Source organism: Bos mutus, chromosome 11 (genome assembly GCF_027580195.1).
Source record: "Bos mutus isolate GX-2022 chromosome 11, NWIPB_WYAK_1.1, whole genome shotgun sequence".
NCBI classification, from domain to species: domain Eukaryota; kingdom Metazoa; phylum Chordata; class Mammalia; order Artiodactyla; family Bovidae; genus Bos; species Bos mutus.
The window spans coordinates 33,782,108-33,805,232 of NC_091627.1; the positions used below are offsets into that span (position 1 = coordinate 33,782,108).

Sequence of the window (23,125 nt, forward strand, 5' to 3'; positions counted from 1 at the left end):
GCTGGGCACCCCCCGACTCCAGAACACCTTACTTCATGAAATCTGGAGATTTGGCCATTGCGTGTTCAAACTCTGAGAAAGACAGCATATTGTCGTTGTCCAGATCTGACTCATTCAGGACCTGGACAGGGGCGCAAAAGGAGCCAGAATGCAGAGAATCAGAAAGTGAGATGGGGGTGCAGGGCTGGGGGGCAGGGACCACATGCTGAGTGTTACCACAAGCCAGGCTCTCTGCCTGGTGCTTAGCATCCCTAGAGTCCCCTGGGGGCAGGTTCTCCACTCCCTGCCCCCACTCCCATCCCTAGTCCTGCCCCAGACAAGGACACAGAGATGCAGAGAGATGAGGTTATGTGCACTGCTGTCTGGGACCTTGTGGGCTGAGCTCATCTTGGGCAAGAGTCCTCTTGGTGTCTCCAGCACAAACTTGGCAGTGAGAATAGATGTGGGGATGATGGACAGGGTGACATCCCCCACCCGCTCCTGTCACCCAGTCACAGGCAGGGGCGCTGCCCTGCGAGGTGCACAGTCAGGGTGGGACGCAGCCAGGAGCCCTCGTGGTTTTATCTTTGCTCCTAGTTCCCATCCAGACCAAAGAGTTCTCGTGCTCTTAGGACAGATGGGCCCAGGGCTGTCTTCATGTCCTTTGGACTCTCACTTGAGGACATCTGGGCATTGTGTGGTGCTGTTATAGTGTGGGGAAGGGGACATTGTGACGTGTCCATCTGAGGCTGTGCTGCTGTTGGCCCACCTGCCTGCAGTGGCTACAGGGTTGGTGGGAGGGCCCCTTGGATGGGGGCCTTGGGCTACTGCTCTGGGGACCCAGGAAGGGAGGCATGGTCCTGGAGGAAGGACAGAAACTGGGGGTAGTTTTTTCTAGCAAGTGTGCATCCGCCAGAGCCCCTCATTTGCCTGCCATCAAGAGGCTTCCGGTGATGGCCAGACCCACCACCCCCCGCCCCCCGCCCCCCGCAGCCCTGGGCACACACATGGCTGGTGAGGTCGGTCAGCAGGTCCTCTGACATGTCGTCACTATTGAGCAGCCGGAGGATGATCCTCTGCAAGTCCTCCTCGTCAATGAAGCCATTCTCATTAAAATCTGCCAAGAGGAGGCGGGGCCTCAGAGGAAGGGAGTCCTGGGCCAGGACACTGGCTGGAACCTGCAGGCTCCCACCAGCCTCTGGGAGGCCCCGAGGAGCCCAACTCTGCCAGGTGGGCCTAGAACCTGAGACTCAGGGGGGACCTGGGGCAGGCCTAAGTGTGGGGAGTTGCAGCAGTAGAAGGCAAATTCAATTCAATGTGATGACCGTTGAATATGAAACATGCCAACCTTAGGAACTGTGTAATATCCCACTTTGAAGAATGACAGCTAGAGCTAACTTGGGCCCAGAATGGAGGAATGAGTTTGCTGGAGCCACGGGGACCCTTCGGGGGTGGAGCCAAGACCTTGGTCTCTGTTCTCCAAGGAAGGGTGTGGACATAAAGGTCCAGTTGAGCACCTCACTCTTTAGGCAGGTGGCTCTCCCCTGCTGAATGGTAATCAGCCACGGGGACTGGATACTGAAACCCATGATGTTCATCTAAGCGCTCCCTACATGGCTCCGCTGTGACACACCACAGGCGATGGATCAGAGCCAGTGGGGGAGAGGCAGAGGGGCTTGGGAGGGTCCAGCGTCAGGACTAGAGGGAGTGGGGCCCCGCAGTGACCTTGCGCTGCGGGTGAGAAGCCCTGCAGCCTCTCCTGAGAGCCTTCCTCCCACCCCCCGCAGTGTTTCCAGGGGTCCTGCTGGCCCAGCTCCCATATGCAGAGACTGCGGCAAAGCAACATGGCTTTGATCCCAAGCCATCTGAAAACAGAATAATTTGCTGGAGTAAAGTGTAGTCCTGGACAGTTCTCCTCCCTTGGGGGTGCCAGGGCAGAACAGCCTGGGTAAGGGTTGAGGGCTGGGAGCTCTGGGCTACCCGGCAGCCCATGTGGCCTCAGAAGCCTCATGACCCATGTTCTTGGCCACTTTGGGGAGAGAGGAGGGCTCTTCTTGCCGTTTCCCAGCAATAAGGGAGATGAGCGAGTTGGTGGGCTCAGCCTTCAGGTGTCCCCCAAACTCTCTGACTGTCATCATCCCGATCTGTCATGTTACTCCTTGCAATTTACAAAGTACTTTCACAAGATTAGCTCATTTGAGTGAGTGAGCTAAGGCAGGCCTTCACCACTATTCCCACGGGAACTGAGGTTGCCTCCCTCGCCGCTCCCAGCCACTAGCATCCCCATGTCAGATGCTGGGAAGATCAGCCTCTGGTGCTATGGCACCTGTCTGAGGGTAATTCACAGCTGGTGGGAGCCGTGCTGACCCGAGCAGAAAAGCAGTGCTGGGAAGCTGGTCTCCAACAGGTAGAAAGTCTCCCCAGAGACGCTGAGAGAAGATCGATTAGGTGGAGGCCAGGACAGTCCCTCAGAGCAGAGACTGGAGGCCAGGAGGTATGTCCTGGGTAGGTGTGGCTGGCCGGCTGGACTTGACCGACAGCCATTCGCCCTTTCCTTCTTCCTAACAGAATTGCAATTCATGTTTATGCCCAGCTTAAAATACACAGCCTTCTAGTCCCCCTTGGAGCTATGTGTGACCATGTAACAGTTCTGGCCAATTAAGTTATAGCCAAAGTTTGCTGGGTGGAGCTTCCAAGAAAGTTTGTTAAAGAAGAGTAGATGTCGTCGGTGTGTTTCAATGTTCCTTTTGTCCTTATCCCCTCTCCCATTTCTTTTTCTCCTTGACTGGGATGACGAGATACCTGTAGGCACAGAATACATTGACTCTGAGGACGGCAGTCCCATTAAAGATGGGAGATTAGGAGGCTTGAAGGAGCCCGGGCCCTTGATTGCCTCCTGGAGCCATTACCTCAGCTCTGGACTGCCTGAATCCAGGATTTCTTTTTTTTCAAACAAGGATGCTCTTACAAGTAACTGAATGCAGTCCTAACTAATATTGTAGGTCAGAGCAGTAGTAACTCTTCAGCACTTTTTTTTTTTTTTTTCTGCTGCACTTTAGAATCCTGCAGGGCTCTTTCAAAAAGCGTGCCAACCAGGGCATACCCAAGACCATCACATCAAGTCTCTGCACCTGGGGCCCAAGGGTAGGTCTTGAAAACTCCCTGGGTAATTCCAATGTCGTCCATGCTGTAGTCAGGAGATCACAGAGTCAGACACGACTCAGTGACTGAACAACAGCGATTCCAGTATTGGCAGCGATGGAAAATCAGTGGGTTAGAGCCATGCTTCTGAAACTTTCAGGTGCAGAGGAATCATCTGGGAGTCTTGTTCAAAGGTAGATTCTGATTCAGTAAGTGGAGACTGAGGCTTGAGATTCTACATTTCGAGCAAGTTCTCTGGCAGTGATGCTGCTGCTGGTATCTAGGCCACAATTGGTGTAGTGAGGGATTAGAACATTGAGTTAGGTCTTCAGACTGGCTAAGGATGATTGCTGAGGCCATCACATCATCATCCTCTCTTCTCTTTTCTTTCTCCTTTTCTTTCCCTTCTTTTTAGTCCTCCTCTTCTTCCTTCATTCCTACCACTACCACCTCAATTTATAGAGCAGCCACCACGGGCCAGGCACCAGGCTCAGAGATTCACACGTCCTATCTTCAATCCTGCTGACAGCTCTGTAAGGTAGCAATCTTCTGAGCCCGAAGAGAATTCAGATTTGCCTGAGTCTAGCTGATGAAGCCTTGGAGTTTACGAGTCCCGAGGCATCTATTTGCACCACTGATTTGCATGAAGGCTCTGTGCTTTTTGCTTTTGCACTGGAGCTCAAAAAGGAAGGAAACTGTTCGAGGAGGCCCTGGAGGAGGGTAGAGAGGAGAAGATACAAGGACAGTGTAGGGGCCTGGAGTGTCTGCTTCTCAATGTGACCTGAGGACTCTGCCTGACCTCTCAGGAGGGAGGACCTTCCCCCCATTCATGAGCTGAAGACGTTTGAGCTCCCATGTCTTGAGGGAACTCATCTAGTTCCCTGAAGGTTTGGTGGTTTTGTTTGTTTAGCTCTAGAAACAATGGGAAGACAGCTGAGACAGATATCTTTTGGAACATCTGCCCAGCCTACCCTACCATCTCTGAGCAGCATTTCAACTCCCAGTGATTGGCCTCAGAAGCTGCTTCTTCTTGGTTGTGGATGACTGGGCAAGCTTGGTCACCTAACCCAAGGGCAGCTGGATCTCTGGTTTCACGGAGCCGATAAGCATCTCCCGAGAAAATGGAAAAGAGAGACAGAGATGCTTGTGGCCCGTCAGTCAGAGTGAAGCCCATAGGTCACGTGAAGGCTGGGGTAGTCATCTTTGATCCATAGGCACAGAGGCATAAAAATTGGATCTGCAGAAGGAGAAGGTACACAGAGAGAAGCAGAGATAAGAGACTAGGCAGGCAGAGAGAAAAAAGGAGAAAGGAGCTGCCTGGCTTCCTGAGCATTTTCCAGCTGCATTTGAGGCCCTCAGGAAGCCTGCTTCACTTCTGCCATGGATTCCACACTGCTTATGGTGGACAAAGTCTAGTGCCTTCCTTCCCTCATGATCTGCTCTTCTTGGTGTTCATGCTTTTGTCTAATCGACACACCCATCTAGTGTGTGTGGGGACTTACATCTAAGCAGCAGGATTTGGCAACAGATGAGATGTCTATAATATAATATGTTATATTGCCAGCAGTCTGGCCCAAGAGACTCCCTAGCTGTCTTGGAAGAAGCAACTGGCCATGTTGGGAGGCCCATGTGACTAGGAGCATAGATCACCCTCTGGAACCTGAGGGCAGTATGCAGGCGGTAGCCAACAAAAGGCCAGGGTTCTAAGTTCTGTTGTTGTTGTTCAGTCGCTCAGTCATGTCCATGAATTCTGCCAACAACTGGAGTGAACTTGTAAGTGGGTTCCTCCCCTCTCAGTCATTCTTCAGGTGAGATTGCAGCCCAGCCAAAACCTTGATTGCAATCTTGTGAAACCCTAAGTTGAGGACCCGACCAAGCTGGGCCCAGACTTGTGAGATTATAAGTATGTTTCATCTAAAGCCATTAAGTTTGTGGTAACTTATTACACAGCAGTGGAAAACTAATATACTGCTGCTCTTCCTCGGTTGCCTTTACACAGGTAACTTCATGTTACTTGCACAGGTAAGACAAGAGCACCTAGTCTGGGTCAGCATTTTCCACCTAGAAGAGCTGGCCCATCCAGAAGAGTACTAACAGGAGACAGAAGAGGCTAGAGACAGCACAGCAAGTGCTCTGTGGTGGAAGGGCCGACGAAAGTATCACAGCTCACGAACTAGAATGCTGTGGCTAGCTTGGAAATCCCTGGGGACTCCCAGCAGTACTTGGGGTAAGGAAGGAGGAATAATACTGAATGGACTATTAAGCCAACTGAATTTGGGTCTATGATTTCATTTGTACTTACCCTGCTTAAAGTTCACTGTAAATTTGTGTCTCATATCAAATTCAGAACATTTGAGGCCATTATCTCTTCAGATATCTTTTCTGCCCTGTTTATTCTCTCCTCTCCTTCTGAGATGTCAGTTGGATATTTGTTAGACCTTCCTATTGTCCTACATGTCCTTCAGGATCTGTTTCTTTTTTCTCATCATATTTTTCCTCTCTGTTCTTCAGATTAGATTATATTCTATTGATCAGTCTTCAGGTTTACTGACTCTCTCATCTTCATTCTCCTGCTGCTGCTGCTAAGTCACTTCAGTTGTGTCTGACTCTGTGTGACCCCAGTGACGGCAGCCCACCAGGCTCCCCCATCCCTGGGATTCTCTAGGCAATAATACTGGAGTGGGCTTGATTCTCCTGCTAAGCCCAAATGGTAGATTTTTATTTCAGATATTTTATTTTTGAGTTCCGTGTTTTCCATTTGATCCTTATAGTTTCTATTTTTCTACTGAGAATTTCTATCTTTTCATTCATTAGGAGCCCATTTTCTTTTATATCATTGGGCATAATTATAATAACTGTTTGAAGATATTTATCAGCTAATTCCAACATCTGGCTCATATTAGAGTCAGTCCTCATTCTTGGGAATGCATCATTTTTCGTTTAAAAAATAATAAGATACTGAATAATTTTATTGTATCTTAGACATTATAAATGTTTTATGTAGAAACTGTGGATTCTGTTATATTCTTCCAAACAGTGATGAATTTTCTATTCTAGTGGGCAATCCCTCTCACTCAGGGACCTTGTAAAATGCAATGGCAGCTCAATTCTCCATTCAGTTCTTTCATCCTTACCTGAGTTGCTTTGAGTTCACCCTGGTATCTATGGTTTAGAGGTCAGAATGAGATTTGGCTCCTTCTGGCTTTCTTTCATGGACTGTCCCTTCTTTTCACTTTTGATGGGAAAGGTGTCCCAAACTCTGATTTTTCAAGTCAGAAAGAGATCAGGGTTTCTATTAGTCCTGTATGATGCCACTTACTGAAGCTCACCTTCAGGCTGGAAAAGTACAAAACTAAAAGTTGGGGGAGGGGGGTGGAGAACCGTTCAGTACCATTTCCTTTTTTCAAGTGTTAAATCTGTGCTTTCCGTGGCTATGCAGTGCCTGAGGTAGTTGATTTTTACATTTTGTTTAGAGTTTATAGTTGCTTTCTGCAGAAGAGACAGTATGATAGGAGCTTACTCAGCTTGTCTCTGTAGGGAAACTTATGATTTCCTATGCGTTTACTGGATACTAAGCCTGAAGACATATCAAATACAAAAATATCATTAAGCCCTTTTTACATGAGAGATGAGACACTGAGACTTCATAGGTCCCTCTGGCTTAAATCCCCTTCACTCCATTCTATCCAAGTCCGCTTGGCTGAGGCAGGAATAAGATGGCGTCCACCATGTGGGGACTGGGTGGGAGGAGCTGGTAGAGAAGGAAGACAGGCGAGATGACAGACCACACAAGCCTAAATGGACGAGTCCTTTGGCCCAAGGGGTTGGCAAGATGAGCTTGAAGCCTTGCACGTGATCTGTTTGAAGGCTTTGTTTCTTTCCTTTTGATTCCTTTTGGGAATTTCCAGGGCCCCAGATGTGCTAGGGGTTCATGAGGCTGAAGAGCAGAACTTCAGCTCCCAAAAGTGTCATGAGACCTCAGAGATGATATCTCTCAACTTGCTCATTTTTAAGATGAGGAAACTGAGGCTCTAAAAAATAAACCGATTTGCCCAAGATTTCTCAGCTATTTAGTGGCTGAGCTAGTTTCAGTGTTTTAAATCTCTTAACTTTTACAGAACCAGCATAACCCCTTCATGCCCATATATAGTCCTCTCTTTCTCTTTCTGGCCTGCCCATGCTGCTATATGGAATATCAGCACCAGTGACTCCATTTGCCTGTCTCTGGTGACATGGAAGGGAAGTCATCAATCCATTAGAGCTGGACTTCTCAACCATTAAAAAAAACAAAGATCTACAGTACTTGAGAAGTATAATACCCCTCATACTCAAGTAATCCCCAACGAACAGCATCAGACCAATGCATTGATGCTGATGGATTCCAGATGTGGTATTTACTCTATGGCCCTTGTCCCACCACTCAATCCCCATAGCACCCACCATAGATGCGGAAGGCGTACTCTATCTTCAGGCTGGGGCAGGCCTGCTCGCTGAACACAGACGCCATGCCCAGCACATCCTCAAAGGAGAACACATTGTTGTGGGAGAACACTCTGCAGATTCGGTCTCTGAAAGGGTTGACCTGTAGGTGGGGAGGAGAAAGAGGCAGGAGGCTTTTCAGTGTCAGGTTCACGCCTCCCAGGACCTCATTAATCTATTAGAAGCACAGTGTCCTGGGTTTGGGAAGAAGGCAAGAGCAACAACCTAAATACTGGAGTAGATGTTAGGTCAATGAGCCAGGATCATGGACATGATGGAGCGTACCCAGGATGAAGGATCACACTTAACATCACTCTCCCCACTGTTGCCTTCTCCTGCAGGTACTTCCCAAAGCCTCATTTTTCGGTTGTTATTCTTTTTTTATGTTTATTAATTTATATGTAAAATTTGGAAAACACCCCCCATAATATTAAAAATGGGATAAATGTTGTTCCTGATTCACTCTCCATGTTTAACTACTATTAACATATTGATGTAGAAGTTGGACGGACCCAGGTTTCAGATCTGGCTTCACCGTTTACTAGTGATCATTTTACATAATCTCCAGAGCCTAAGATTTCTTATCCACAAGATGGGGTGGGATAATACTATACCTACTTGATAGGTCTGTTGTGAGGATTAAACAGGATAGGTTTAAAGTTGTATGTGTGTGTGTGCTCAGTTGCTTCAGTCATGGCCAGCTCTTTGCAGCTTTATGGACTGTAGCCTTCCAGGCTCCTCTGTCCATGGGATTCTTCAGGCAAGAATACTGGAGTGGGTTGCCAGGCCCTCCTCCAGGATATCTTCCTGACCCACGGATTGAACTCATATCTCTTACATTCCTGCATTGGCATTAGGTTCTCTACCACTACCCCCACCTGGAAAACTCTAAAGTTGCACAATAAATAACACTTAACAGATGGTAGCTCTAAGTTGGTATACAACTACTACAAGATATTATTATAAGTTGTATACAACTACTACAAGATATTATTACAAGTTGGTATACAACCGCTACAAGATATTATAATTTGTACAGCAGTTTTCATTTTTAAACCAATTAATTCTCAATTTTGAGTCCCAAACAAGGAAGCGTCATGTGATTTTAGAAACCCTGATTTCTCTAAAGTGGGCCTGGCCAGGGTCATTCATGAGAGGGCTCTTCTGAGCCAGCACCACAAGGTTCTAAGCCATTTCTCCACCAGCTCAGTGGCAGCTCATGAAGGCCACCTTGCTGTTCTCTCTCCAGCCCCCAGGAATGGGCAGGTGGGATGGGCTTTGGGAATGGGCAGATTTAAGGAGAGTTAAAGGCACAGAACAATCTTGGGAATATTTAAAAGTAACATATTCATCTTTGGCAATCTCCTCCTCCTGCTCTCTGTGTCTCTTATCCATCCCCACCTCGTGGGACTCCTTGGCCCACAATTGCTCAGAAATCCAGCCTCTGTCTACTCTAATCTCACCCTATTACTGGTAGGCCTTATCAGATCCCAGCTGTGCTTCTGGTGTCCCAGACTGACCCCTGATCACTCCCTTCTCATCAACCAAAATTCCATTTCCTTAGATGCATCTCAGCTAAGAAAGCTATTTGATTCTGCGAATTCACACAGCAGTTTCTCCATCTTCCAAAGTTTTGATTAGTGGAAACAAACCTTTAATTGATTTTCTAGTCCCCTTTGACTGACAAGGTATCTCTTCAAGGCTCTAGGCTTCTTGCAAAAGGAGTAGTTCCACAGAACACACACCCTATCGGCTCCCTCGCTGGACCCCAGCCCCAGCCTCTCTGGACCCATGACCTTGCCTATCACTCCTCAGAGCTGCCCTAGCTTCAGCCAGCGCTTTGCTCTCTGGTTTTAACGTCTCCACTTTGGAGACATTCATCATGAACATTTCTGTTTCGTTTCTTTTGAACTCAGCTACAATATGAAAGTCTATGGTTTAATTCTATTTGGTGTATGCACTTGAGATGAGAGAGAGGACATTCTGAGTCATTTCCCATGACTGTGTAGATCTCTAGCCTTAATGAGCATACTGGTTATCTGAGGTCCTTCTTGAACACATGAATTGTAACTCCTGCCCTCAGAGATCCTGTTTTAGAAGATCTGAGGCACAGCCCAGCATAATGGATTGAATTGCATCTCCTCCAAATTTTATATGACCCCGAATAGCTCAGAATGTGACCTCATTTGGAAATATGGCCATTGCAGACGTGGTTAGTTAAGGGCATATTAGGTCTAGGGTGGGCCCCAGACCTAACATGAATGGTGTTTTTATAAAATGGGAAATCTGGACACAGAGACACTTAGTCAGGGAGAACATCACATAAAGATGAAAGCCGAGATCTGGGTGACACAGGCACAAGCCAAGGAATGCCAAATATTGCCAGAAAACTTCTGCAAGCTAGGAGAGAGGGTTGGAAAAGATTCTTCCTCCCAGCTCTCAAAAGCAACCAAGCTTGCAGACACCTTGATCCTCAGCCTTCCAGCCTCCAGAAAGTGAGACAACACATTTCTGTCTAATCTACATAGCTGTGATACTTTGTGATGGCAGCCTTAGTAAACCAATACATTGAGAAATCTGCATTGTAAATAAGATTTTCAATTGACAGAATTAATTTCATATATATATACTTAAATTTGTTTCAGGAGTGGCCAGAGTCCAGGTGAATCTGGACTGTGCTGCTAGGTCTTCCAAACTAGCTCCTGTTTCCTCTGTCCATTCACTTCCATGCTCCCTAGAAAGCTTGGTTTGCCTGCCTCAAATGGATCCTGATAAGATCTATCTAGTGTGATGTATTCCAGGTCGCATGCACGTAGCTAAGTGGCTTTACAGATTACTTTGCCAAATTGTAACTAAATTAACTCTCACAAATGGATAGGTGGCTTAACAAGATTCCTGCAAGGAAACCACAATTGAAGATAATGCTTACGATGCAAATGCAAGTGAACAAGAAAATGTCAGGGCAGATTCCTCTCATACTTAAAATGAGAGTTCTTCTCTATGAGGTAGAAACAATGAGAATACAATCAGATGTAATGGGAAGTCCCATCTCCTGTTCTGTTCACCTGCACTCAGATCAATAAGCTCACTGCCTAAGCATCTATCCAACCATGGAATGAGATACCAACCCTTCCCTGGGTTGCCCCTACTACTTGGCCTTACTGGGAGTGATGGGGATTGTTGTTGTTCAGTCACTCAGTTGTGTCCGACTCTTTGAGACCCCGTGAGCTACAGTACGCCAGGCTTCCCTGTCCTTCACCATCTCCTGGAGCTTGCTCAGACACAAGTCCATTGAGTCAGTGATGCCATCCAACCATCTCTGGTGTCCTCTTCTCCTCCTGCCCCCAATCTTTCCCAGCATCAGGATCTTTTCTAATGAGTCAGCTCTTCACATGAGGTGGCCAAAGTATTGGAGCTTCAGCTTCAGCATCAGTCTTTCCAATGAATATTCAGGGTTGATTTCCTTTAGGATGGACTGGTTGGATCTCCTTGCAGTCCAAGGGACTCTCAAGAGTCTTCTCTAACACCACAGTTCAAAAGCATGAGTTCTTCGACACTCAGCCTTCTTTATGGTCCAAATCTCACACCCATATGTGACTTCTGGGAAAAGCATAGCTTTGACTAGATGGACCTTTGTTGACAAAGTGATGTTTTAGCTTTTCAATATGCTGTCTAGGTTTGTCATAGCTTTTCTTCCAAGGAACAAGCGTCTTCTAATTTCATAGTTGCAATCACCATCTGCAGTGATTTTGGAATCCAAGAAAATAAAGTCTGTTACTGTTTCCACTGTTTCCCCATCTATTTGCCATGAAGTGATGGGACTGGATGCCATGATCTTAATTTTTTGAATGTTGAGTTTTAAGCCAGCTTTTTCACCCTCCTCTTTCACCTTCATCAAGAGGCTCTTTAGTTTCTCTTTGCTTTCTGCTATAAGGGTGATGTCATCTGCATATCTGACATTATTGATATTTCTCCCGGCAATCCTGATTTCACATGTGCTTCATCCAGCCCAGCATTTCACGTTATGTGCTCTGCATATAAGTTAAATAAACAGGGTGACCAGCGAACCAGTTCATTGTTCCATGTCTGGTTCTGTTGCTTCTTGACCTGCTTACAGGTTTCTCAGGAGGCAAGTAAGGTGGTCTGGTATTCCCATCTCTTTAAGAATTTTCCACAGCTTGTTGGGATCCACAAAAAGGCTTTAGCATAGTCAATGGAGCAGAAGTAGATGTTTTTTCTGGAATTACTGGGCGTGATGGGGGAGGAAGAATAATTGCCAGGAAGTCAATTCATTCCCCCTTAGACCCATATCACATGACTATTATCCACCTACACACACCCCCGCACCCCTGACATACACACACCTTGTCTCATAGAGATTGGGAAGCCGGCTGTTGGTGTGGTACCTGCTGGTAGCAAGAATAGAACGTGAACACAATATGATGACCACAGGTTCTATTGGATGAATCAGAGAAAATTTTGCTGAAGGTGCACAGAAATATGCATTAGAACAAATTTCACAAAATGTATTAAATAGTTGAAGAAAATGCGGCTGTTTCTATCATGGTGTTCCTAGATTCTGTTTCAATAATGAAACACATGAGGAACCACATTTCTGTGAGCCACTAAAGGGAAGAGGCAATGTGTACTGAACAGTACATTACTTCCTTAATAAAGACATCATTTATGAGAAAATTTGTCTGAGTGTAATCACTGATAGAGTGGCTGCTTCCTGATGAAAATGGATTCTGGGTAGGGGTGCAAGGATGTTGATACGTGTGAAACTACTCCCCGCAGAATTTCCTTCAGGCTACTGTAGTCAAGAGCTCAAATCCAGATATATACAAGTGCTGTGGGATGCATTGGTGTGATCAGTTTTTTTTAATATAGTAAAACTTATAAAATGATTTATAATCAGAAGGAAAATGACTATGAAAATCTTCTGAACCACCCAGAGGCTTGTTGGTTATCTTCTGGCAGTGCACTTAAAATAGTCATCAGAGTTAAAGAGGATGTATTCTTGTACAAAAAGACAAGAGTTCGAAATTTGGTGAGCCTTTTCTGAGGACAAGTGGCTGTTGGCAGTTTGCTACCTCAGAGATATCCACCAAAATATGAACTCAAATTCTTCTCACTCTTCAAGGTAAAGGATGACTTATTATAATATTGAGTGAGAAAGTGTTTGATTTTCCAAACAAACTCATGCTTTGAAGAGAATGCCTGAGATTTTTGAAAATGAGATTTTTGTTGTTGACAATCTGTGATCTCCTGTGATCACCTATAAAGATGCTTCTATCTGCATATCTGAAAATATTAGAAACATATTTTTCTAATCTGTTTGAAAGTGGTCCAGGTTAAGAGTGGATATTCAGTCCATTTGTTAAAAATCTAACAAGTGGATATACAATATGCAAGGCTTGCCAATTAGCTTGTAAGAGCCGCTGACTCACGTAACGGAAGATGGGCATCAACCAGCTTAATTTCAATCAAAAGTCTTTAATTGGTGGTTGGGGTTGAAAATGAGTACCATAATTTAATGTAGCTAGTGATACATCCTTTTCTTTGGATCAACTACTTTAGCCATTAAAAACAAACCCAGCTAGACCAGACTCCTGAATGGCTCTCTGTCTCAAAGTGTTAAAGCAAGATTCCAAAGAGAAATGAAACATATTCAATTGCTTCTCCGACACTGTTATTAATTATAAGCAAACAATAAAATTGTGAAAGGAGGAAATTTTGTTATGTAAAGTAAAGGAGAATTTATTTAAAAAATTTTTATGTAGGGAATTCCCTGGTGGTCCAGAGGTTAAGATTCTACGTCCAGTGCCCAGGGTTTGGGTTCAGTCTCTGGTCAGAACACCCACAAGCAGTGTGGTACAGACAAAAGAATATATATATATATATATTTCACATATTTAACTTTTAATTTTGCATGTTTATTTCATAACATTTAGTACTGTAGTAAAGGCATAAAGTTTATAAGTGAATAAATGCATATTATGGGTATGTACTCCATTTTATTTTATTGCTGAGGGTGCATGATCAAAAATGTCTGGAGATCTCTGATCTAGATTAACCCGCTCATAATCACAAATGTGGAAATGAGGCCCTGAAGGGGAAGCGGGGAATGGGGAGAGCAACTTTCCCAAGGTCATTCAGCCAACGAGCCCAGCCTAGGATCTTCTGAGTCTGCCTGGTACTGTTCCTGCCACGCTGGCCTGTGCCACATAACTATCAAACAGAATGGTGGCGATGAGGCCAAGCATGACCTGAAAAAGTTTTTTTTTTTTTACAAGAAGTGCAAAAATGGAGATGAGATTGGAGTCAAAAAAGTGGCCCCCAGTCTCTGAGAGCTCTAACACAATAGGAGCAAATGCTACAGAAAAGAGAACCCCTGGGGGTTGGAAGGAGGCAGCAATGGGCCATCAGGCTGGGGAGTGGTGGAAGAAACAGAGCAAGGAGCAGAGCATTCTAGTCTCAGGGCTAGACCTAGGTCACCAGAGCTGTGTCTGGGCCCTGGAAGCCAGGCACTGGTATAGCTCTAAACTGGTATAGTTCTCTGTGAGGTCCAGGGCCACCTTCCAGGACAGTGTCCCAAGCCTGTCTATGGTCCAGAAGGGCAGCTTCCCTCCCCCCAGGTTCCCTTCCACATCACTCTCCAAAGGGAGTTCCCACGACACAGACTGCCCATGACAAGGTGTGCTTGGCACACATGCAGCTCCCTGCAGAGGGTTGCTGATGGTGCTGCAGGGAGAGTTCTAAAGGCCCAGGGGAAGCTGCCTCCATGCCTCTGTCATCTCTCCACCCTGAGCCAAGAGCCAACTCAGCCAGAGTCCTCAGGTCTGGCCCAGCCCAGCCAGCGGCAGACAGAACAGCTGGAAAAACACAGGAGAGGGAGCATGGCTCATTAATGAGCTCAGTTCCAGTTTACTGTATTCTAGATTTTTGTTGCTCTTACTTTAACAATCTGAAATCTGAACTAATAAAATTTGGGACCCATCCAGAGAGTTATTGTCTGCATAAAATTTCACACTCATTTAGCAGTCTTCAATCCTCCAAGGGAAGAAGATGACAATTGACAAAGTAATGCTTCCATTTCAAGAATAACATATGCCCTAGTGTGAAGGTGTTCTGAACAAGGGAATATAAACATGTCAATGTAGAAATTTATACAGGTAACGGTAGTACAGTCTCTATCCAGGATGACAAAACTAAAGAAGGTGAAGATAAACTCCAAACACTGAGGATTTTTTTGGAAACAGAAACTACAGTTTGTAAATAAAAAGATTTCAGTCCCTGCCAAAAAACTAAGTTTTTTTTTTTTTAATAAAAGCTCTTCACAAAGCTATTGAACAAGAGATTTGATTTGAAGATGAAAGTCAGAGGGGAAATATTTGGACTTAGCTTAAAAATATCTCCTCACCATTCCTCCAGCTAGCACATAGTCAAGAAGAGCTTTTTGCAGTTGCTGGAAAAAATTCACACAAAAATACACTAGTGACTCAATATTGACATCATTGACACAGTTTGATTCTTAACATCTCATTTTTAAAAAAAAAAAAAGATCAAACAGCATTATTTCATTTGATATTTTCATTACTAATTAATCTTTCTTAATTTTTACTGTTTTTTTTTAAAAATAATGCTTTATTTTTTGCTCATTTGTCTGCTGCCAACTCTTTTAAAAATGATAAATCATATCATTTTCAAGTGATATGTTCATCTGAAATGTTCCTATGTTCGTAAATCAAATGTTCATATTTTTAAAATTTTAAACGGATGTAAAGCATCTGGCAAGGAAACGCATGGATGGAGGTATCTGTACAAGAAGCCAGCCCCTCCTAGACCTTGAGTGGAGCCCTTAGGTTACTGGAGCAGACTCTCACTGAGAGAAGCACTGCCTGAAAGATGACTCATCATTGTGCAAGACTAGGTGAGCAGACCCTGTGTCCTGGGAGAGGTGTGTAACAAAATCTTTTGTACTTTAGAGGCTTTAAAAACTTCTCTTGGATGTACCATGTTTTTTGCTTGGAAGGCTCAATATTATTAAGATGTTGATTCTCCTCAAATTTCCTGCAGAATTAATAAGGTTCTAAAGTCTTCCAGTTGATGTGTTTGTAGAAATTGACAAGCTGATTCTAAACTTTATATGGAAATACAAAGGGTCAAGAACAGCCAAGACAATCCTAAAGCAGAGAAACAAGGCTGAAGTACTTACACTGCTAGACATCAGGACCTTGCTAAGACTTTTGTAATCAGTTTAGGGTGGTACTGATGCAAGGACAGACAAATCAATGGCCCGATAGAAATTCCAGAAACAGACCCATACACATATGGGTGCCTCATGTATAACAAAGATCACGTTGCAATGGAGTAGGGGAAAGAAGAGGTTTTTCAATAAGAGATGTTGGGTTTAGTGGATATCCATACACAGAAGGAAGGAATCTTGACTCCTACCTCACACTGTACACAAAAATCAATTCCAAGATTGATCATAGATCCAATGTGGAAAACCAATCATTAAAAAAAGCGTAGCACAATACCTTCATAACTGTGAGGCAAAGATTCTTTAGTAATACACACAAAGCTCTGATTATGAGAGAAAATCTTCATAAATTGGAATATATTAAAATTGAGAATGTGTGTAGTTCAAAAGACATCATTACAAGAGTGAAAAGGCAAGCCACAGCAATCAATATATACTTCAACAGGTGAATGGATAAACAGGCACTGGCATATCCATACAACGTAATACTTCTCAGCAATAAGTAGATTCGTGCAACAATATGGACAATTCTTAAATGTATTTTGCTAAGTAAAAGGAGTCAGGTGTAATAATATATAATGTATGAGCCCATTTGTAAGACATACTGGAAAATGCAAAAGTATGATATAAGGATGGAAAACTGCTGGGTGGTTGCCAACATTTGGGGGAAGGGGACGGAGTTAACGACAAAGAAGCCTCACACGGAAATGCTTAGGGCGGTGAAACTGTTCCGTATGGTGCAGCTGTCATGGCAGCTTCACACCTTAGTACATTTGTTTAAACCCATGGAACTGTATACCACAATGAGTGAAGTTTACTGGCTACAAATTAAAAAATTTTAAACTGCAGGATGTTAGTGAACTCAGGATGAAATGTAGGTCATGACAAATAAAAGTAACTATGTACAAATAAGTGACAAAATCGCACTGAAAGAATTTGGGAAAGAGGAACTGACCAAGCAACTTTGGAAAATAATGTTTCAATCAGGTACTGAAAGTCTAAAGACAAAACCCCCATAAACCAACATTGTACTCTAGATGGTAAATTTGTTTCTCACAGGGGTTCAGTTCAGTTCAGTTCAGTTGCTCAGTCATGTCCGACTCTGCGACCCCATGAACTGCAGCACGCCAGGCCTCCCTGTTCATCACCAACTCCCGGAGTCCACCCAAACCCATGTCCATCGAGTCGGTGATGCCATCCAGCCATCACATCCTCTGTCATCCTCTTCTCCTCTTGCCCTCAATCTTTCCCAGAATCAGGGTCTTTTCAAATGAGTCAGCTCTTCACATCAGGTGGCCATAGTACTAGAGTTTCAGCTTCAACTTCAGTCCTTCCAATGAACACCTAGGACTGATCTCCTTTGGGATGGACTGGTTGATCTCCTTGCAGTTCAAGGGACTCTCAAGAGTCTTCTCCAACACCACAGTTCAAAAGCATCCATTCTTCGGCACACAGCTTTCTTTATGGTCCAACTCTCACATCCATACATGACTACTGGAAAAACCATAGCCTTGACTAGACGGACCTTTGTTGGCAAAGTAATGTCTCTGCTTTTTAATATGCTGCCTAGGTTGGTCATAACTTTCCTTCCAAGGAGCAAGTGTCTTTTAATTTCGTGGCTGCAGTCATCATCTGCAGTGATTTTAGAGCCCCCCAAAATAAAGTCTGACACTGTTTCCACTGTTTCCCCATCTATTTGCCATGAAGTTATGGGACTGGATGCCATGATCTTAGTTTTCTGAATGTTGAGCTTTAAGCCAACTTTTTCACTCTCCTCTTTCACTTTCATCAAGAGGCTCTTTGGTTCTTCTTCACTCTCTCCCATAAGGGTGGTGTCATCTGCACATCTGAGGTTATTGATATTTCTCCTGGCAATCTTGATTCCAGCTTGTGCTTCATCCAGCCCAGCGTTTCTCCTGATGTACTCTGCATATAAGTTAAATAAGCAGGGTGACAGTATACAGCCTTGACGTACTCCTTTTCCTATTTGGAACCAGTCTGTTGTTCCATGTCCAGTTCTAACTGTTGCTTCCTAACCTGCATACAGATTTCTCAAGAGGCAGGTCAGGTGGTCTGGTATACAACAACATTAAGCACCTAACAATGTAAAACTAACGATGTTCATACTCCAATAAAAAAATCACCAGTCATGAAAAAAAGTAGAAAAATAAGATCTACAACCTGTAGAAAAATCAATTAATACAAACAGACCCAGAAATGACACCAATGATAGAATAAGCAGGTGCAAATGTTAAACCAAGAATTATAAATATGCTATCATGGACGGAGGAGCCTGGTGGGCTGCAGTCCATGGGGTCGCGAAGAGTCGCACACGACTGAGCGACTTCACTTTCAGTTTTCACTTTCATGCATTGGAGGAGGAAATGGCAACCCACTCCAGTGTTCTTGCCTGGAGAATCCCAGGGACGGGCGAGCCTGGTGGGCTGCCATCTATGGGGTCGCACAGAGTCAGACACGACTGAAGCGACTTAGCAGCAGCAGCAGCAGCATATATATTCCAGAAGGTAGAGGAAAGCATGATGAGGAAAAATGATAAATCCATAGATTCAAGAAGTTCAACAGAATCCAAGCAGAAGAAACTTGAAGCAAAACAGCACAACACAGCACAATCAAACTGCTAAAAACCAGCAATAAAGAGAAATATATTTGAGGAGGGAGGTATTGTGGGGGGACACATACACATAAAGAAACAAAGACAAAAACGACTCTGGATTTGTCATCAGAAACTAAGCAAGCCAAAAGACATGGAATATTACTCTCAGAGAGAAAGGAAAAAGGCTCTAGTCCAATTTTTCTATACCCAGCAAAAATATCTTTCAAACTTAAAGCAAATGACTTTCTTCTTCTGCCAAAGAAAAGCTGAGAGAATTCATAGGAGCAGATCAGAACCACAAAAAATATTTTTTAAAAAAACTTCTTTGAGGAGAAGAAAAATACCAGAAGGAAAACTTGGATCTACACAAAAGAATGAAAAGCACTGGAAGTGATAAATATCTGAAAAAAACATAAAATATCTTTTTTTTTCTCATTTTAAGCCCTTCCAAAGAGACAAATCCACATGTGTAGCTGGAATTTTCAACATCTATCTGTCAGTAATTGACAGAACAATCCACAAAAAAATCATTAAGGATAAAAGACTTGAAAGGATTATAAACCAACTTGATTTACTTGACATAGAGCACTTCTATCAAAGTGGTATACACACTTTTTCAAATGCACTTGGAACATTTGGATAGACCAAGATAGACCATATTCTGAGTTTTAAAGGAAGTCTCAATAAAGTTAAGAGGATTTAAATCACACAAAATATGTTCTGACCCAACAAAATTAAATTAGAAATCAATAAACATAAAGATATCTTGGAAATATCAAAGAGATCACAAGGGAAATTAGAAAATAATTTGAACTAAATAAAAATGAAAGCACAGCACTGTATATTTGTGGTATATAGTGAAAGCAGTGTGTACAGAAAAATGAACAACATTAAGTACTTCTATTTAAAAAGAAAGGACTTATATGTGTATTTAAATGGAAAAAAAAAAAAGCCCCTCACCCTTTGGTGGGAGTTGGTCATTACAAGAAGAGTGGATCAGGAATTCCAGGTCTAACAACTAGTGGATGATGGAGCCTATTCTAACCCTGTGCTACCTGGGGAGCACCTGTGCTGCCCCTTAAGAAATGGATGAGCTTGTCACCAGAAACAGTGGCTTGGATGGAGCTTCTCGGCCCATCTGCCCAGGAGGAATTCCTAGTTCTGGGTCTGAACAGTCACCCCCCAGCACCAGAGTAACTCTACCAGAAGGTGGCAGTGTTGAGTCGAGTCATTCAGTCAGTTTTCAATCCCAAGAATGAGCACCTACTGGGTACAAGTGGTTAGGTAAGGCTGTGACTATGTTGCAGGCAGGTGGTATGATACATATTATGTTTTGCAAAGAGTGAAAACTAAAGCCTAGAGAAGGAGGACTCAAACTCCTAAGTCAATGCTTTGTCTGCAGTTCTACTCTTGACTTCACTGGGTATGCATTTTTCCCCCCAAAAAAGTTCTCAAAAATCACATTCCTGCACACACAGAGCAGGCAGGGCTTGAGGTATTATCCTGAGTCCCATGCCCCTGGAAGTTGGTGTTTGCTCAGAGAACAAACCAGCCAAACTGAAGGATGCGGCTTGCTCAACTAGAGATGAGACACAGGCTCATAGCCTGAACTTCAAGCCATCAGAGCAATGCATATGTGAGTTACCATGGTAACAGGCCCTGAACTGGGTCCTGGGGCCCCCAAGTGAGTCATCACTTCTGCCTTCTACGGAACTCAGTCTAGGCACTTACAGAAGTCCCTGCAGAGTCTACGGCCATACTACCCTGAACGTGCCAGATCTCTTCAGAAGCCTCTGCAGACACAGGCAGGTAGGTGCATGCTCAGTTGCGTGTCCAACTCTTTGTGACCGCATGGACTGTAGCCCACCAGGCTCCTCTGTCCCTGGGGATTCTCCAGGCAAGAATACTAGAGTGGGTTGCCAATTACTTCTCCAGGGGATCTTCCCAATCCAGGGATTGAACCTGTGTCTCTTCTGTCTCCTGCATTGGCAGGTGGATTCTTTACCGCTAGCACCACAGTGGTTGTTCTCAGGCAGGATAAAAGAAGATCTGAATCAAGTACAAGCTGAGTGAAAGGACAAGCGAGAGGACAAGCGAACAGTGCTGGGAGACAGACCAACCAAGGGCTGAGAAGGAGAAACCAGCCAGGAGACAGAGCCAGAGCACACAGGGTGGGTGGGGGTGAGCTGGGGAAACAGGGCCGCTCCTTCCTTTTCCACCGGCTCCCCAGTTGTCTCCTCCCCTTCCAGGTTCTCCTGAGGAGGAGAGGGCAACGGTGGGGCTTAACCTGGACCCTGAACCCTCGAGGCCCAGAGTGGCCTGCGTAACATCAGCAAGTGGCGAGAAGCCTTGCATTTTCATTTCAGGGAAGTTGGGGGGCAGGACGTGTGGACCTGAGAAATTCGCTTAGGTGAATGCACCCCCTCTGTTGGCCAAGCCCTGGAGGCGTCCTTCCCACGAGTTGTTTATAAGAAAGGGACACGGTCTCTGTGTTTCAGATGTTCAGCCTTCCTGAAGTTTAAAAACAGAGAGGCCCGTGAGGGAGCTGTCTCCTGGTGACAGATGGGTTGGCAGCGACAGGCTGAGGATGCGTCCCGCCGGCAGCGGGAGGCACATCGCTAATGGAACAAATCAGGGAGAAAGGCAGTAAAAATGTTAAATATTATTAAACATCCATGTGACCACGTGGCCCAGACCTGGCTCAGACCCCACCAGTCTCTGCCCTGATTCTAGGCCCGTGGGTACCTGCCACTGCCCCGAAAATCCTCCTCGAAGTGCCACCTGCTAACATCAAGATGCTCAGGGGACTACAGGCCTGGGTGTTGAGGTGGCCCAGGGGCCTGGCATTGTGCTGCATGAGTCTTGAGGTGGGAAGTGGAAGGAGCAAAGGCTCTGGGGTCAGACTGACTACAGAGTTGCAACTTTTTATTTGACATCTACAAGATTCCTTGTAGCTTTTGAGGTTTATACAATCTCAATTTTTCAATAGTGTGACTTGCCCATATTACAGAGAAGGTTCTACGCATATTTGGACGTTAGCATTTTAATAACTTGAGAGCAGCTCTGCAGTGTCTTACAGCACATTAAACAATATTCAAGTTCCTGGTAACAAGAATAACAAGACAAGCTGTGTAAACTTGAGCAGATTGTTGAAACTCCCCCCCATCCCTTTCCCCCATCTGTAAAATGGGCAGAATCATAACTTTGCTTATGGGGTTTTATGGAGATCAAATGAGATCATATTTGCAAAACACCAAGTACTGGCAGGTCCCCCAATAAACTTTAACTACTATTAGTAATCTCTCCACCCAACTTCATTGTACTCCTCCATGTGCATCACCAATACCCCCAGGGACTGGCAGGGCTGTCGATTTAAAGCTCCCAAGTAAAGTTGCTACTTGGGCCAACATGTTGCCAGTAGCTGACCCTGCCTGCCAATGGGCACAGAAATGTTGGTCTGGGCCCCCAAGGGTGTCTGCAGGGACACCTGTCAACTGCAGCCAGAGGCATCACTGCCGTGTGAAATCTTCAGGGAACTCAAAGGAGAGAGGATCTCTGAGAAGGAAGGCAAGAACAGGGCTAACATGTGGAGTGCCAACCTCGGCATAACCTCATTTTGTGGTTGACAATAGCAAAACCCAGAGAAGGCAACACACCAGCTGTGCATCTGAGTCCCACAGGGAGCTTTAATCAAAATTTACCTGCCTGAACCCACCAGCCGCTTTGAGTCAGTTACCTCCAGGGGCAGGACCCAAGAATCTATGACTTAGTAAGCTGCCCAGGTGCTACACTAAGTGACCTGGTCAAAGTCACAGTGCTAAGAAATGGCAGAGACATGACATCAGGCACTGTCCACCCCCCTCCCCTGCCCTGGACTGTCCCTTCTGGGACACAGCCTCCCATCAGCAAAGACTGGGGTGGGGTGTACAGCGCAGACAACCTGTAGTCTCACCCCAGGGCAAACACCCAGCCCCAAAACATGCGTCTTGCAGAGAAACCTCACAAAGCTTCCTTCTCCTTAGAACTTCTCTCCATCACCCTCCCCTCCACAGGCTGTGGCCCAGCTCCGCTGAGACTGGCAAGTTATATCACCGGGGCCCACGTGGGGCTGCCTCTCTGGCTCTCTCATCGCTCACAGGCAATTCCACCTGTGACAAACTGTCTCTCCTATGAGCATGTCCTTTAACTGTTCCCGTCTAACTTCTCTCTTTCAATTTCTACCAGATTTATTTAGGGAATGTTTCCATTTACTGCCTTTACCATTCTAATGGAAGCCACTTCTCCCAGAGCACCAAGTGAAGTGCTATTGTTGAATAAATGACTCCCCGGTTCAATCCCCCAGCTTTACTATTTTGTGGAATTACTAGAACAACAAGGGAAAAATGGCTCTTGACACTCAAGAGCAGCTGGCATCTGGGGAAGTGGGTCCTGCAGGTAGGAAGACCCCACCCCCCAGCCCCGGGTCCTGGAAGCCTGGAGGGAGAGAGCAGCTTTCTGCCCAATAGAGGAGGGATTGGTGTGGGGTAGGGGGAGCTGGGGATCCTCAGGAGACAGAGAGTGAGAAGGGACGGATGGGAGGAGAGAGAGGAGGTGGGGAGTGCAAATGCTCTAAGATGGGACCCTCCCCAGGACCTCTCCTCCCCAAC

General features: G+C 45.1%; 1 protein-coding gene across 6 annotated transcripts in view; it reads right to left on the reverse strand.

The window, feature by feature from the left end:
• The window catches only part of CIB4 (calcium and integrin binding family member 4), a 103,819-nt gene that overhangs the window by 1,535 nt on the left and 79,159 nt on the right, over nucleotides 1-23,125 (reverse strand). For 3 of the 6 annotated variants that reach the window (XM_070379246.1, XM_070379247.1, XM_070379245.1), the window contains 3 exons: nucleotides 7,561-7,702; nucleotides 987-1,096; nucleotides 33-121 (listed from right to left, as the gene is read on the reverse strand). In XM_070379246.1, the coding sequence (XP_070235347.1) occupies nucleotides 33-121; nucleotides 987-1,096; nucleotides 7,561-7,702 (341 nt within the window). Of the gene's footprint in view, nucleotides 1-32; nucleotides 122-986; nucleotides 3,831-7,560; nucleotides 7,703-23,125 lie in introns of those variants that run through there. The other 3 variants (XM_070379248.1, XM_070379250.1, XM_070379249.1) reach the window with 3 other exon arrangements.